We start from the raw sequence: 16,648 nt of genomic DNA, 5'->3' as shown, positions 1-16,648 counted from the left end.
TCTGGAGATAGAAGAATTTCCAGAATCCAAGCCATAGAGGCTGCATTGATCGATCGATTGATCGATCGATCGAACAATTAGCCCCCCCCCCCGCCCCTCCCCCAGCCGCTATGTGGGCGTGGCCTATCACCTTGGGGGTGTGGTTTCAAGCCGGGGGCGTGGCCTATCGTCGAGGGGGGGTGGTTTGGAGCTGTGGGCGTGGCCTATCACCCGGGGGAGTGGTCTGGAGCTGTGGGTGTGGCCTATCACCACGGGGGGGGTGGTTTAAGGCTGGGGGCATGGCCTATCACCTTGGATTGTGGTTTAAGCGACCTGCCTTTTTACCCCCGGTCTCAGTAGCGGGGGGGCGGGGCGGGTGTGGGGAGAGACAGGCGAGTTGAGTGAAACGAGTTGGGGAAAACGCAGTCCCCACAACATCATTTACGATTCTGTGCCTATCGGTACATAACTCGGACGGCGCTTAGTCGACTAGCAGACCTTGAGGCCGAGGAGTCGCGCCCGAGCGCCTCCAGGCGCGAGTGCCCGCGACGACGCGCCTCCGTCATGGTCCAAAACTATACTTTATCGGCGGAAAAAAATAGTCCGCGGTTGTTTCAAAAAGCAATGTCCCAAGCGGGAGTCAAACCCAGACTGTCAATGCAAGTGTATTGGAAGTCTAATGATTAGCGAGGTGCGCCACTGAGGTCAGTGCTGAGATGGGGTATTTGGTCTGTATTACAATGTGACAACCCCCAACGTTCCCAACTCTTCTAATGTAGAGCGAATACGGGGCCTACAGGGCGGGGCTACTGAGACCGGGGGTAAGAAAACTGTTCGCGTGGTTTAAAGCCATGTGCTTGTCCTCTATCGGCGAGGTGGGCGTGGCTTATCACCTTGGGGGGTGGTTTCAAGCTTTGGGCGTGGCCTATCGGCTTGGGGGGCGTGGTTTACAGCCCTGGGCCTCAAACATAGCAGATCTACAAGCTCGTAGGTCATAGCTCTATGAGCTTGTAGATCTGATATCGGCTGGGGGTGGGCGTGGCCTATCACCCTGGGGGGTGTGGTCTGAAGCTTTGGGCGGGGCCTATTGGCTTGGGGGTGTGGTTTCGAGCTGGGGGCGTGGCCTAGCCCCATGGATTGTGGTTTAAAGCCGTTTGCTTGTCCTCTATCGGCGAGATGGGTGTGGTTTGAAGCCAGGGGCGTGGCCTATCCCCATGGAGGTGTGGTTTGAAGCTGTGGGCGTGGCTTGTCTCCTTGGGGGGGTTCTTTTGTAAATTTAATTTACGGCACCTTTAATGGCATTAATCTCTGCTGCATTTACCATTCAAAACGTCTGCAGTGTAAATGGTGTATTGTGAAGCATGCAAGTAGTTCAGAACCATTATAAATAGAAAATCTCTTTTATTCAGAGTTGTGCTTTGCTCTTGTAAAAAAAAAAGAGACAATCATCAAAACATACATTAACAAAAATCAATCAAATACATAAATACACATTTATAATGCTGGATAAATGAATGATTTGGTAAATGAAACAGTGTTTGCAGTGTCGTGTGTGTCAGTGTCTTTTAGAAACACTATTTGGGGGTTTTCTGTTTCCTGCAAATGATTTCCAACACTGTATGCAGTCCAGTGTGTGTAGAAGTGATTATATAATCCATACACATCGTCCACAATAAAATCAGCATCGACATGAAAACGTTTTTTTTTTGTTCATTGTGGAGAAATGGTCAAAGCCATATACAGGTATATTCTCCCATGAATGATGTCACTGCTGTCGCGTGAAAACCTTGTACGTACGAAACCGTTACTTTTCAGTAACGGGGGGAAACAAAGCTCTTGTTAATACTTTTCATATGTTCAAGACACACTTAACCACTTTCACTTATTTATTTTCCAAAAATAGCTTGTAGACCGGCTATTTTTGCAACCTTTGTGTGACACTGTTATATGATGAAGCATGGCATTAACGTACGAAAAAGAAAACAACCATAAAAAGTTGAAATATGGAGATACAAGGTTTTTGCCCCACAGCAATGATATATTCTCCCATGACTGATATATAAGACACAAACAACTTATAAAACAACATTATATTTATATACAAACAATATAAATAAATTGAAATATCAACTAAAGACAAATACTGGCATCAGGTGCATTTTGGCTTTTTGCTCAAATAAACGCTGTTGTGTCAACTTTTACAGGTAAACAAATAAACAGGTCGATAATAGCACCAGTGTTGTAAAAAAAAAAACACTAAACGTTACGATTATAGCTCGCCTCTTTACCTCAATTCATCTGCTGTTTCTTTCAGTCATGATTCGTAGATATTTGAAACATCGTTTCGGGTGGAAACCTCATTATGTTCAAAACTGTTACTTTGCAGGATTCAAATGAAAAAATAGCAAAAGCAGCAGATATATAGTACAAGCTCCAAACGTGTCTCTTTGCGTCACACTTTGAGCTTATAGATCTGCTACGTTTGAGACTTTTGTGTGACGCTGTAGTATGTATTAATACTCAAGTATTAATTCACGAAAAAAACACAAAGACTTAGAATATGGCGATAAGAGGTTTCTGCCCGTCAGCGACGATATAATAAAGATTTGATTGGAACCGGCACAAACGGAAGTCAGCCTCCAGTAGAATTTTCTTCAATGTGTTGTTTGTCAGTTTGTCCTGTTTAACCCTTAAAACCTGTACTTATTGACCGGAGTCCCCCAGGGCTCTATACTAGATCCTCTAGTACAGTGGTTCTCAAAGTGGGATCCTGGGCAGTGTTGCCAGATTCTGTGAGAGAAACAAGCAACCAGGTCTAGGAAGACCAGCCCAAAAGAGGCAAATATGGGCCACATGTGCACTTTAACATATACATCAGCTATTTGAAAATAGCAGATCTACAAGCTCGCAACGCATCGCGATGCGACACGTTGTGAGCTTGTAGATCGGTTATTTTCAAATAAAATCTTGCGGGGAGATTATAATAAGCAGATCTGGCAACCCTAGTCCGGGGGCCCTGAGGGGCCCTTGAGGATGTTCCAGGGGGTCCCCAGCTAAATCTATTAATATAGCATCAAAATCAGTTCAACCACTTTAACCCTAATGCACTGCACTGTAATAGCTGATCTTGTATCTGCTATTTCTTTTGAAACATCTTGAAAGATGTGAACATTTCTAACACAAATCTTCTCTTGTGGGGGTCCCTGGCACAACGTATTTTCCAATGGGGAGCCGCAGTCAAATACATACAGTATATCAACTTGTTAAATGTTGGAGAACCACTGTTCTAATATTTACCTCTAATCTCTTTGCTGAAGATATCCAATCCACAACATCACAACAATGGACTATGTTCGCCCCCAGAATAGGGACGCTAGGGTTCAAGTATGGACCTTTACGGGTCAATCTGGTTCTATTTCTACACTCTCATGGTTGTGGGGGTCTTTGACATTAAAAGGTTTGAGAACCACTGGTGTAACGTATAACTGTCAAAACAGTAATGATATTATTAATCCAAGTAACTTTGTGTTACTAAGTCACACAATTTGTTTTTGACCAACATAGACCTATAATTTATACTCAATAGTAGGAGGTGCGGGAAAAAAATAACAGCTCTACAAGCTGTCCACATGCATGTGATGCAACACATTGTTAGCTTGTAGAGCTGTTCTTTAAAGCATGCGCCCAATTAGGCAAATATGACGTAACCTGTACGTGCAAAAGTAATATAGAAATATCGCTAGTAATCTAACTAGTTACTTTTGATAGTAAAGTAATGTGTCTGGGTAGCTCGGTCGGTAGAGCTCTCGCCTTTGGACCACAGGGTCATGGGTTCGATCCCTGGCACCGCCAACCAAACACATGAGCAGTGTGGCAAGACGTGCTGCAAGCATTGGGAGCTGATGGTAGGCGTGGCCCTCCACCTCAGCAGTCCATCTCCCAGGTGTCTAGCACATTGAAACAGGTATAGGACTCCCGTGTTCTCAGCTGATACCGACAATACCTACTCCGACCTACTTAATAAGTAATAATGTAATATTACTACTTTTTAAAAAGAGTAATACTTAACTAGTAACTTTTGACTTTTCCTGAGTAACTTGCTCAACACTGCTGGTGCTACAGTGTGACATTGGTTGCACTTTGGTTTTGATACAGTTGTTAATAAAGAACATATGATATGACATGCATTATTATGTCATATCATATGTACGGTGTGAATACACAGTAACAGTGTTAATTTAACTAAATGTATGTATGTAACTTTTTGGCCATTTTAAAATCTAATTTATTTTCAAATATCATCTCTGTCAGGTGGAAACCCCATAATGTCCAAAACTGTTACTTTTCAGGATAAAAAAGAAAAGAAAAAAGGAATAGATCTTCGTGACACTCAGCCTGAATTTTCATTTCGTTTCACTCCATCATTCAGTCTGAAAGCCCCTCTCAGTGCAGCCGTTTTCTGAGATGGGGGCGTGGCCAAAGTGGGACTCTTTAGCGATTGGTTCATACTGGATTAACAAAATCCCGATTGGGCCGGGCCGCAGGTTAGATTTTCAACCGAGAAAACCCCGCCTTCTACAGCGTCAACAGACTCTGAATGCGAGGCTAGCGATTTCAGGGGCTGGAGCCAGGCTAGCAGTATGATCAAGTAAGGCATTAATTTACGAAAATATACAAAATATGGAGATAAGGGGTTTCTGCCCGACAGCAACGATATATGAAATTGCCCTCGGATATCTGCACATTGTAATCTTTCTTCTGCAATGGTGTCTGTAGCCAACAGGATGTGAAGGGTTGTGTGTGAACTGGGGATGCAATGGTTCAGTTAGCCCACGGTTTCTTTTCTGGGTCGGTAGACACCGTTGGGAGAGGGTTCTCAAGTGACACAGACTACCGTGCCAATTTGGAAGTAAGAAATGTGTGTGAAGTAGTAGCGTGAAATTACTACGCAATTCAGAAGTGCGCGTTGAACCACGTGGATAGCGAAAAGTGCAGTTCCATTATTAAACTGAGGACCAGTGTTGGCAGATTTTGCGAGAGAAACAAGCGCCCAAGTCTACAAATACAAGCCCAAAAGAAGCAACCAACCAATTGAAGAAAAAAAATACATTTTCTTTTTTAATATTTTGAAAAATGTTGAATTCACAAATCTTGAGGGGTACCTGGCACAAAATATTTTCAGATAGGGGCTCCTTGGCCAAATACATATACATTTTTAGTGGGAGGGGTCCTTGACATGAAAATGTTTGAGAACCACTGGTTTAAACAACATTAGGAAGCAAGCCCAAATAAGAAACTACACTTCAGAAACAAGCCCCCCCCCCAAAAAAATGCAACCCGCAACTACCAATATTTACAAGTGACTTTACAGAAAAAAACAAGCCCAAAGTAGCTTATAATAAGCATACATGGCAACACTGCTGAGAACCGTTGCATCCCTAGTGTGAATAGGAATAGTGTGAATGGGAAGTGATATGTGCGAACAGGAAGTGATGTACGTCAACAGGAAGTGAAGGCTTGTGTCTCAGCTGAAGGATTCCTTGTTGAACTCAAACGTGGTTCCAGAATAAAAGTGTGAGTTACACAGTTTGTGAAGTGTCCTTGAGATGCCCTTGGGTCCACAGCAGAACACCCCCACTCGCTTACTGAAAACACACACACACACACACACACACACACACACACACACACACACACACACACACACACACACACACACACACACACACACACACACACACACACACACACACACACACACACACACACACACACACACACACACACACAATTCGTTACAGAACAGGGCTCCCACTCTCGATTATCTTCTTAGCGTGCCTATACATTAAGAACTGTGTTTTTTGTAATAATTGTCTTCAGTATTTTATGGAAGAAAAACAGGAAATATCATTCGCCATATCATGCCATTAATGTTTCCCTTCTACTCACTGCTGATTGGTCTTAGTGATTTCATCAAACAGCAGCTTCCACCTCGGTCGACCAACCAGGATCCTGGAACTGATGGGTTGGTACTTCTCCTCTGGAATGATCTGCATACGAAATATGAATAATGTATGTAGAAGTTGGCTACTCTGTTACAAGTAAAAGTCCGGAATTCTAAATTGAATGAGTAAAAGTACAAAAGTATTGGTATCAAAATGTACTTAAAGTACCAAAAGTAAAAGTACAAAAATGTTTGAAAATCTAACATTTTCAAATAGCCAAGGTGTAAAATAGGGCTAAAATGGTTAATGTATGTTTTATAACGTAATAATTTATATCTGCAAAGTAACTAGTTACTAAAGTTTTCAAATTGTAGTGGAGTAAAAGTACAATATTTGCCTCTGAGATGTAGTGGAGTAGAAGTAAAAGTATAGACAATTGGAAATACTCCATTAAAGTAAAAGTACTTAAGTACAGTACTTGAGTAAATGTACTTAATTACTTTACTGGGAATATCACAGTTCATCAAAACAAGTCAACATACTGTAATCAAATTCACGATCAACTTCAACTTCATTTGACACATCACAATTTACATGTAAAAGAGTGTGACTGCGCTTACCAAACATTGCAGTTATACACATAAGAAAAAACTAATCTAACATGAAAACAGTAAAAAAAGAAAATCGAGAACCACTGGCCTAAAGAATCAGAATCACACTTGATAGACAGACTTTGCAAAACGTATTCAGAACATTTGAGTTCCCCTCACAAACTGTCTGAAGACTAGAGTGTCTATAAGAGTAGAACGAAACACAAGATGGGGGCTCGCAACTCACTTAAAAATGCACCAATTTTATTCACAGCACAGCAGCAATATACAACGTTTCGACCGTCCTGTCTTTTTCAAGTCATACTTGAAAAAGACCACGCATGAGTTGCGAGCAGTGGTGGAAAAAGTACTCAAATGTTTTACTTAAGTAAAAGTATCCATACCGTAATGTAGAAATACTTTGTTACAAGTAAAAGGCCTGTGTTCAGAATGTTACTTGAGTAAAAGTACAAAAGTATTGGCATCAAAATATACTTAAAGTGCCAAAAGTAAAAGTACTAAAATGTTTGAGAATAGCAGATCTACAAGCTCACAACGCGTCGCATCGCGACGAGTTGTGAGCTTGTAGATCGGCTATTTTCAAATAGCCTAGGTATAAAATAGGGCTAAAGGGGTTAATGTTTGTTTTATAATATAATAATTTATATCAACAAAGTAACTAGTAACTAAAATTTTCAAATAATTGTAGTGGAGTAAAAGTACAATATTTGCCTCTGAGATGTAGTGGAGTAGAAGTAAAAGTACTGAAAACTGAATTATACTTAAGTACAGTACTTGAGTAAATGTACTTTCCAAATGTAATATGTTACTTTCCACCACTGGTTGCGAGCGCCCATCTTTGCGAGCCCCCATCTTGTTTTTCATGATAAGAGTAGAATGAGACACATCTGTCAGCAAAGTGATGTGTCTACTGTGGCAATTAACCCTGTAAGACCCGGATATATTTCTACTTGCAAAAAAAAAAAAAAAACCTTTCAGATGGTCTTGTAGGAGTACTTAGGAGAGGAAAATATAATGTTTTTTTATTTTTTATGTTTTGGTAAGTTTTTATGCAAATGTTTGGAAACGTTGGGTCCATCAGGTAGCAAAATTTCCTATAGGCCATTTTTAAGGATAACATGGCAAATGTGTAATTACTTCACTAAAACAACTTAAGGATTCATTTATATGGTTTATTATTTGGCCTCAGATCAATTATTAATAATATTTGGCCTCAGAACAGTATACATTATGAATAATAACACCAATAAGCCATATTTTTAAATCAATTTTATTAAAAGAACAACAAAATAGCATTGATGTCTATGTCAACATCACTCTCTCCGTTCATCACGATATCCAGAACATCCCTTGCTGAGAAGCGAGGCCCTTTCTGTTGTTGTGGCATTCTGAAATGAAATAAAGACCATTAGTACATTTAGTAGTGCTTACAAACAACATTTCACAAGTCATACAATACTGTCTGGCAAACCTATTGTGTGATGATGATTGCCGCTAAGTGGGCATCATTCCATTGCCCCTAAGTACCCACCACACCTTGAATGAATAATGAACAACCCCCACAACCCCCAACAAGTACCAAAGTGGTCCCACTGTCCTTGTAGTATCGAAAGCAAATTAAACATACTGAGAAATAACAAGGGAATATATTGGTTAAACTATGGTTGAATATGTATTGTTTAGGGGGAGAGAGAAAGTTTGGGTGGACATTTTCTGAGGCTTACTGCTCAAAGCAAACAATTCAGTTTTTGTGAACAAAGGAACCAGCTTGTATGGTTCTGACTGTTAAAACAATGGTTACAAATATCATTGGAAATTAGAAATTAAAGTAAAAATGCACATATAGCCTACTCTCTCTCACTGTTTCTCTCTCTCATATATATATATATATATATATATATATATATATATATATATATATATATAGTAATGCAAAGTGGGGGAAATACACATATAACTGTTTAAATATATTGTGAAAACTATATATAAGGCTGAACAGTAGCAGGTGAACATTAGGCCTGCCCTTGTATTTTTTGCAACCAAGAGGGCCCAACGATTCCAAAAAGACACAAGTATGAATCATGCTTTAATTTCTAATTTGGGACATATATTTCACAATAATAACATATGTACATGTTCTAGACATTGTAATGTTCAACAAAAAAAATATTACAGGCATATTACTTACGTTTTTGTGAGGAATATCTTCCAGAGAAAAAAGAGATCTGTTCCAACAGAGATTTTTCAAGTTGTGATGATTCCTGGCTCTGTGGGGGGTATTTATATACAAATATCCTGGCCAATGGCATTGTAAGACTAAACAATAGGACCCAATGAGCATTTAGAGGTGAAAAAATAACAGAAAAAAAAAAGATTTAAACATCTTTCTTTATAGAATATAATTGTTTCCAAAAGGGATCACTGGGTCTTAGAGGGTTAAGCCCAGTGTCTGCCTGTGGTCTGTATCTGGTTGGTTTGCTCTGACGTTTGAAACACCAGGATGTCATGTCCAACCTTCAACTCTATGTCCATCACATGTCACTTGCATTGCACTTTAAATGTTCCTAAAACCTCCTTCAGTGTCTATTTGGTCAGATTGACTGGTATTACATGTTCTCCTTTCCAATTTTCTCTCCCTTTACAGCACAAGAGAGAGAGAGAGAACAGCCCTGACATTGAATCTTGGAAAACTAAATCTGTCTGGAGTTTAGAATAGCTCGATTGACTAAATCAATTGAATCAAATTATATTCATCAAATAATCAGATATGATGTAAATTGGACCAACACATTATAAAACATATTAAGCATTAAGCAGATTAGCCTGGTAAACCACCCGGTCGCAGAAATCGCCCAGACAACCTGAAGAAAAACAGGTCACTGGTCTGAAGGACCAAGAGACTGTCACGATCCTAACTACTAGGAGCAGTAGGGGTTAATAATAAGGTGCCCAGGGAGCAGTGAGGGGTTAAGTGTCAGGGACACTTTGACACTCATTCTGGTTCCCAGGCGGCATCTCTACCCAAGGTATTTTCAATATCAAAATGTAATTCTGTGGCTGAATAAAACAAATCTAATCATGTGGATCTGGGACTTCATGTATGCCTGTGACATCAGTGATCGATGACATATCCATGACGTACTGTATGACTCCAAATGTGGACAAGGTTTTAGCCCAACCAGAGCCCAAAATTACTTCCATCATAAAAACCAGGAGACCCGGTTCTGCCAGACCCAGAATGAAGTCCTAGTATGTAACACACTGGGTTCCAGAATGGAGAGTACAGTGGTTGATGAGCTTTACTTAATTATATACTTGTGACATAATAATGATGTCATGAATAGTTCGTGACGAAAGGGGACGAAAGGGGGACAGACTTTTTTGGCTGGGGCCGGGGGACAAAGTGACCATGCCCATGTATGGAGATGGCCGGGCTTCGCACGACGTGTGTCCCTTCTATGCCCATGTATGGACAGACTTTTTTTGGGGACAGAATTTTTTTTGGCTGGGGCCGGAGGACAAAGTGACAGACTTTTTTTTGGCTGGGGCCGGAGGACAAAGTGACCATGCCCATGTATGGACGAAACAGGTACAAAGCCTCATGTAAGCCCGACCCCTTGGGTCTGGCAAATAGATAAGTTAGATATTTCTACCATTATACAATATATGCTAGGCCGGCGTGAATCCTGTGCCTCTTCCTCAGACCTGTTTTTAATTTTACATTTTTGTTAAATCCGTAAGCCCCTTCCAATGGCCAATTTGACCAGTTCCATCGAGGGGTTCCATCTGAAACTCGCACCCCAAATCTGGGGTGTGTAACTCGCTCCCCCAGAGTTGATTCTACAGACAGAAATGTGGTGGCTAATAGAATGATGATGATGATTATGATGATGTATGAAGAAAAAAAAAACATTGGTGGATTAAGGTAGCCTACTGGCAGTGTGCACAAGGAATGTGCTGCTGATTGGTCCAGTGGTTTGCGAGATTAGCTCCGGACACACACACACACACACACACACACACACACACACACACACACACACACACACACACACACACACACACACACACACACACACACACACACACACCACACACACACACACACACACACACACACACACACACACACACACACACACACCCCCACACACACACACACACACACACACACACACACACACACACACACACACACACACACAAAGAAAGACCCATGTCATGTTGTTTTTTATCATGTTGTTTTTTATCATGCTGAACAGCACTTTGGTCAACCAGATTGTTTTAAACGTGCTTTATAAATAAAATTGTCTTGACTTGATAAAGTTCTTAGTCTGAGAGTGTGCAAATGGAACCAAATGGACCCCTAAGGGTCCATTTGGTTCCATTTGTACACTCAGTTTAGTTTCACAGTGCATTAATAACGCTGTAACAATGTATCTTTTTCCACCTTTCCGTTTTCTTTTACCGAAATAACTCGATGACTAAGCATTCCTTTATGGGCCTCAGGCAAAAGAGACTACACTTTTTTTGTGACCCTTTTCAAAACAAAACAAAACAAAACAACAGAAGATGAACCCGGAGTCCGAAACAATAAATATCCCTTAGTTCTTGGACAGTATGGAAGATTGCGCCGAGTTTCGAGAGAGCAAGGTGAGCGAGGTGGCACCCTCCCGTGAGAACAATGATAAACAATAAACAGAAATAAGCTGAAAAGACGCTAAAAAAATATCCCTCAGCAGAATGCGAGAGAAAGGATTGAATACACTATAAAACCGAGAGAGAGAGAGAGAGAGAGAGAGAGAGAGGGAGAGAGAGAGAGAGAGATAATACCCCCAAAATGACCCTGACTCCAGAGAAAATGTTTGTTCACTACAAGTCTCTCTCTCGCACGCACGTATACTGACTTGGAAAGGTCAGAGAGAGAGAGAGAGAGAGAGAGAGAGAGAGAGAGAGAGAGAGAGAGAGAGCAGGGAATGGATAGTATGATTACACACATTTTGTTTCCACATTTTATTTTGTCTTTTCTTTTCTTTTTAAATTCAGTGTTTTTCTCACCTCCACAATTAGCTATTTCTTCAGTGCTGAACCAAAAAATCTGTGCTAAAGTGCAATTAAAAGTGTGCAAATACATTAACTATAATGTGTGAAACCCTCCCAGAGACACCTGCAGATCACATGCTCTTTTTAGCAGGCACTGCTGCCCTCTGCTGGTGGTGTGTACTAGTTCACATACCAAATGTCTCCACAAGTATATTACAACTTGAGAAATAGACATCGTGAGGACAAGAGAAATGGTTGTTTAGTGGTAAAAAAAATACAAAACCAAACATATTTGGGGATGATTTGGAAAAGATTCATGTTCGGATTCGGGCAATTAGAGGTCAGCTATAGAGCTATACCAGATTTTTTTACACCATGCTGGTGTTGTGCACCGGAAAAGGGCGCGCAATGTGTGTGTGTGTGTGTGTGTGTGTGTGTGTGTGTGTGTGTGTGTGTGTGTGTGTGTGTGTGTGAGTGTGAGTGTGAGTGTGTGTGTGTGCGCGTGTGTGCGTGTGTGCGTGTGTGTGTGTGTGTGTGTGTGTGTGTTTCCTACCTGCTGGTTGTCTGTCTGACTGACGTACAGTTTGACATTCAGGTAGTCAGGTCTGTTCTCCTGCCAAAGCTAAAATCACAAACATGGAAACAACAAACACAAAAATGGGAGGAGGATTAACGTATGCATTGTCAGGGGTTCTAAAACCTTTTTATACCACAATCCCATTTCATGGGGGAATTATTTTGACGACTCCACACTTTATTTGCAGCGCAATTTCAAAGTGGAAATAAAGAATATCTTAAAATAAAAGCATGCATTGTTGGCCTTGAATATTAATACATGTTAGAAAATGAAATCAGAGCAGTTATTCCTGTTGATTTGTAGCCCTATTATCAAAGCAATGAATGAACAGGCTAATATTGTGGCGAAGTCGCAAAAGACTCGCCCGGACTCGCTCTGTGAAGATTCTTTACAAAATATAGCATTTTGGGTGAATATAAATGTTTTTTTTATGGTATGTTTTGTTGAGTTTTAATAAAATATTTCTTAGTTGGTTTATGAATGTTTTGTAATAATAATAATAATCAAAATCTACAAATATAAACAGAAACTTGTAACTTAAGTTTTCCAATAATTGTAATTGAGTAAAAAGTACAATATTTGCCTCTATAAGATGTAGAGGGGTAGAAATACAAAGTAATTAAAATAATTATTAATGTAATTAAATACAGTATGTCAAATTGTACCGAAGTACAGTACTACAGTAAAAGTACCTTCCACCACTGCATCCACCAGGCAAGCTATAACTGCCCCTGACAAAAGCAATGAATACAAATAGCCACAGGGTGGCGATACAACTTCATACAAAAAAAACCAGACAAAGTGACATTTCCCAGCCGATTTGAGACCAGGTGTGAGAACTTTAAGGACATGTAATTAACCCTTTTGACCTCTGACCTTCCCCTTTAACTCCAATAAAAATGGCTCTGACCTCAGAGCTGAGAGCACCTGCCAAGCTGCACTCAAGATTAGTTTTCGTCTCGAAAACAAATGAACAGAATGTTATTTAGACAGGTTGATTAGATAGATGAGAAAGGTTAATTGTTTACCTGGTATTCTAGTGTTTTTTTTAGGCACTACATTGTTCTCTCTGCACTCTACTTATGTGACTATTTACCTTGTTGTTGACTAAGTTCATGTTTATCCTACTGTTCTTTGATTTTAACCCATTAAGACCTGAAGCCGATTCTACAAATGTGAACAGTTTTCTGTTTTTCGGCCGGTCGACGCGGGCACTCGCGCCTGGAGGCACTCGGGCGTGTCGCCTCGGCCTCAAGCTCTGCTGAGTCGGCGCGCCTCCGTCATGGACAATAACTATTATCACGTGCGGTCCGCGTCGCATCAAAGCCCCGCCTCGCGCCTCCTCCTCCTCGCGCCGCCTCGTATCAAAGCCACGCCTAGCGCCTCCTCCTCGCGCCGCCTCGTATCAAAGCCCCGCCTCGCGCCTCCTCCGCCTCCTCCTCCTCCTCCTCCTCGCGAGCCTCTCGTAAAAAAAACTGTCTCGAAAAGCCCCGCCTCGCGCCGAAGCCCCGCGCATAAAAGCAAGCGCTCCTCTTTCAATTTCCCTGTGACATATATAATGTTAAACATACTGTACCTTATGGTGCAACGCACACAGCAGCTCAGCAAACCAGTAGAAGGACTGAAGTTCTCTGCAGACCCAGATGAAATACAACCTCCTCAACCTGAAGGCCCTCCAGCCATCACTGATGGACAGAGGAGGAGGAGGAGGAGGAGGAGGAGGAGGAGGAGGAGGAGGAAGAGGAAGAGGAGGAGAAGAAGAAAGAAACTATGAATGTATTGTCATGATGAATCTCAAACAGTTTTGGTCTTTCATTTCCTTGTTGGGAGGTTGAAGAAGGTTTGACGGACAGGCCAGACAGCCACTCACAGCAGGGCGTGGAGTATGCAGGCGAATGGCGTCACTCCGATCCCGCCCGCCACGCACACACTGACCTCGTAGTTAAACACCTCCTCTGACGGACTGCCGAACGGACCGTCCACGTACAGCCTGCACACACACGCACACACACACGCACGCACACAAGCACGCACGCACGCACACACACACACACACACACACACACACACACACACACACACACACACACACACACACGGGAGGGACAAACACAACACAGATAATTAGGTCAAGGGGAGTACAAAAAAAAGTAACGAGAATACATGTGAATGGACAAGCACGTACACACATACACACTAACACGCACGCACGCACGCACGCACGCACGCACGCACGCACGCACGCACGCACACACACACACACACACACACACACACACACACACACACACACACACAACACACAAACACACAAACACACACACACACACACACACACGCACACACTGGAGCATTTGGGAGTACATTAACTTCCTGTGGGTCAAACAGGCAGATAAACACACAACATCCTGTACAGTATGTGAGATGATCCCACAGCACAGATGTGGAGAGACACTCACAACCCACAGAGAGAGAGAGAGAGAGAGAGAGAGAGAGAGAGAGAGAGAGAGAGAGAGAGAGAGAGAGAGAGAGAGAGAGACAGACAGACAGACAGACAGACAGACAGACAGACAGACAGACAGACAGACAGACAGACAGACAGACAGACAGACAGACAGACAGACAGACAGACAGACAGACAGACAGACAGACAGACAGACAGACAGACAGACAGTTAGACAGTCAGACAGAGAGAAAGAAAGAAAGAAAGAAAGAAAGAAAGAAATGTAATGTCCATTTGTACACTCTCAGAGAGCTCCATTTTGAACCCTGGGGGTCCCTGGACCACACTTTGAGTCAAAAATATGAGGTTCCTTCTGCACACAGCAGCTGCTTAAACACTTCTGGGATATCATATAGACAGACGCAAACCCCCCCCCCCCCCCCCCCCCAACACGCACGCACGCACGCACGCACGCACGCACGCACGCACGCGCACACACGCACACACACACACACACACACACACACACACACACACACACACACACACACACACACACACACATTTACAGGTAGTAAACTAGCACTCTTCTCTCCTTCTTGTCACACAGTTGCTAGTTTGTTTCTTTGCAAATACTGTGTTGGTCACTTTGACCACTTGAACCCCATATGGGCAGTGGTGTAAACTAAGTTAAGTACATTTACTCAAGTACAATCTTTAGGTATTTTTGGGCGGTGTAGCCGCCCCTATAAGTGGGGTTGGGACACCTCATTAGTACACATTTGCTGTACTATGATTGGCTCATTAGTACACCCCTAGCTGTACTGTGATTGGCTGACTCTATTGGCTGACTCTATTCAGCACTGTGATTGGCTAGCGACTAGCGAGACACATGATGACATAAATAACCTATAAATAGGACTATGCGCTTAAAAAAGAAAAAAAGAAAAATTAAGTGAGCTTCCATCACTGTGATGACCACACCGCCCACTTCACACTGGGTGTGATTTTTGGGCGGTGAAACCGCCCCTATAAGTGAGATTTGGAAAAATGTACATTTTCCTGCGCTGTGATCTGGGCCCAGGAAATTAGTAGAATTATCCTGCGCTGTGATTGGCCAATCACAGCCTATTCAGGACTGTGATTGGCCAGTGTCACATGACACATGTGCATAGCCCTATATAAGCAACCATAACTTGAAAAAAAACAAATTTTGTTTTTTTCAAGTTATGGTTTTGTCCATCATAAAGAGTGTTTCAATAAATGTATTTATCCTTTGTACATGATTGATCGACTCCATTCAGTATTGTGATTAGCTAGCAAGACACCGCCCACTTCACACAGGGTGTGATTTTTTACTATACTGGAGTATTTTCAATTTTCAGTACTTTTAGGTTGTACTACCAGGTTGCCAAACCTGGTCTATATCTACACTCGCTAGTCCTGACTTGTTTGGCTAGTCGTGACTTTTTCCTCATTGGCTGGTCCTTTAGCCAATGAGGGCTCAATGTTGCTCAATACTGTGTTCGGCCACTGTATGTATCTCTATGAACTGTGGCGCTGTTCCTCATTTGGCCTTTCAACGTTTCTTAAATATCTTGTTTTTTATTTTATTCACAGGTCAAGTGTGTCTGTGTTTTTTTTATAAATAGTGAACCAAAAAGTATTAACAAGAGCTTCTAACTAAATAACTACAACTACATTGGATCCATTGGAACGCGGGCTATTTTTTTCCATTTCAGTTTTGGACATACAAGGTTTCCACCCGACAGTGAAGATTATTGTACTATTTACCTTGTTTGTTTGTTCACTGCAGTTCATCTCTGTTTTACTCTGATCTCCATGTCCCACAAAGTGTCATGAAACATCCAACCATCTGTTCTTCAGTTAGCTCTGCTCTCAGCCAGGCCTTGACCCCTGAATGGGATCTTGAACCTTTGACCTTTTCCCTATTGATGTGAATCTTGAGGTTTATCCTGTACACATAGTTTTGAGTGTGTTTGGTTCAGATGAACCTTTTCTTTTCTGTATTATCCGAAAGATCTCCATT

The 16,648-nt window shown here is 41.8% G+C and overlaps 2 protein-coding genes across 2 annotated transcripts in view; one reads left to right on the top strand and one right to left on the bottom strand.

Annotated features, from left to right (window-relative positions):
• Positions 1–16,648, top strand: part of LOC308086080 (uncharacterized protein) — a 499,718-nt gene that overhangs the window by 140,834 nt on the left and 342,236 nt on the right. The gene's annotated exons all lie outside the window — the stretch shown is intronic.
• Positions 1,733–16,648, bottom strand: part of nox4 (NADPH oxidase 4) — a 68,343-nt gene continuing 53,427 nt past the window's right edge. The window contains exons 14-18 of the mRNA XM_080429055.1: positions 14,026–14,145; positions 13,732–13,840; positions 12,132–12,200; positions 5,929–6,029; positions 1,733–5,624 (exon numbers count right to left, since the gene is read on the bottom strand). Of these exons, the coding sequence (XP_080285181.1) occupies positions 5,504–5,624; positions 5,929–6,029; positions 12,132–12,200; positions 13,732–13,840; positions 14,026–14,145 (520 nt within the window). The 3' untranslated portion in view covers positions 1,733–5,503. The remainder of the gene's footprint in view (positions 5,625–5,928; positions 6,030–12,131; positions 12,201–13,731; positions 13,841–14,025; positions 14,146–16,648) is intronic.

This window comes from Gymnoscopelus braueri (assembly GCF_963280865.1).
Source record: "Gymnoscopelus braueri genome assembly, chromosome: 5".
NCBI classification, from domain to species: Eukaryota; Metazoa; Chordata; class Actinopteri; order Myctophiformes; family Myctophidae; genus Gymnoscopelus; species Gymnoscopelus braueri.
Note: the sequence above shows the minus strand (reverse complement) of the source record. Positions and strands in the feature narration are given on the sequence as shown.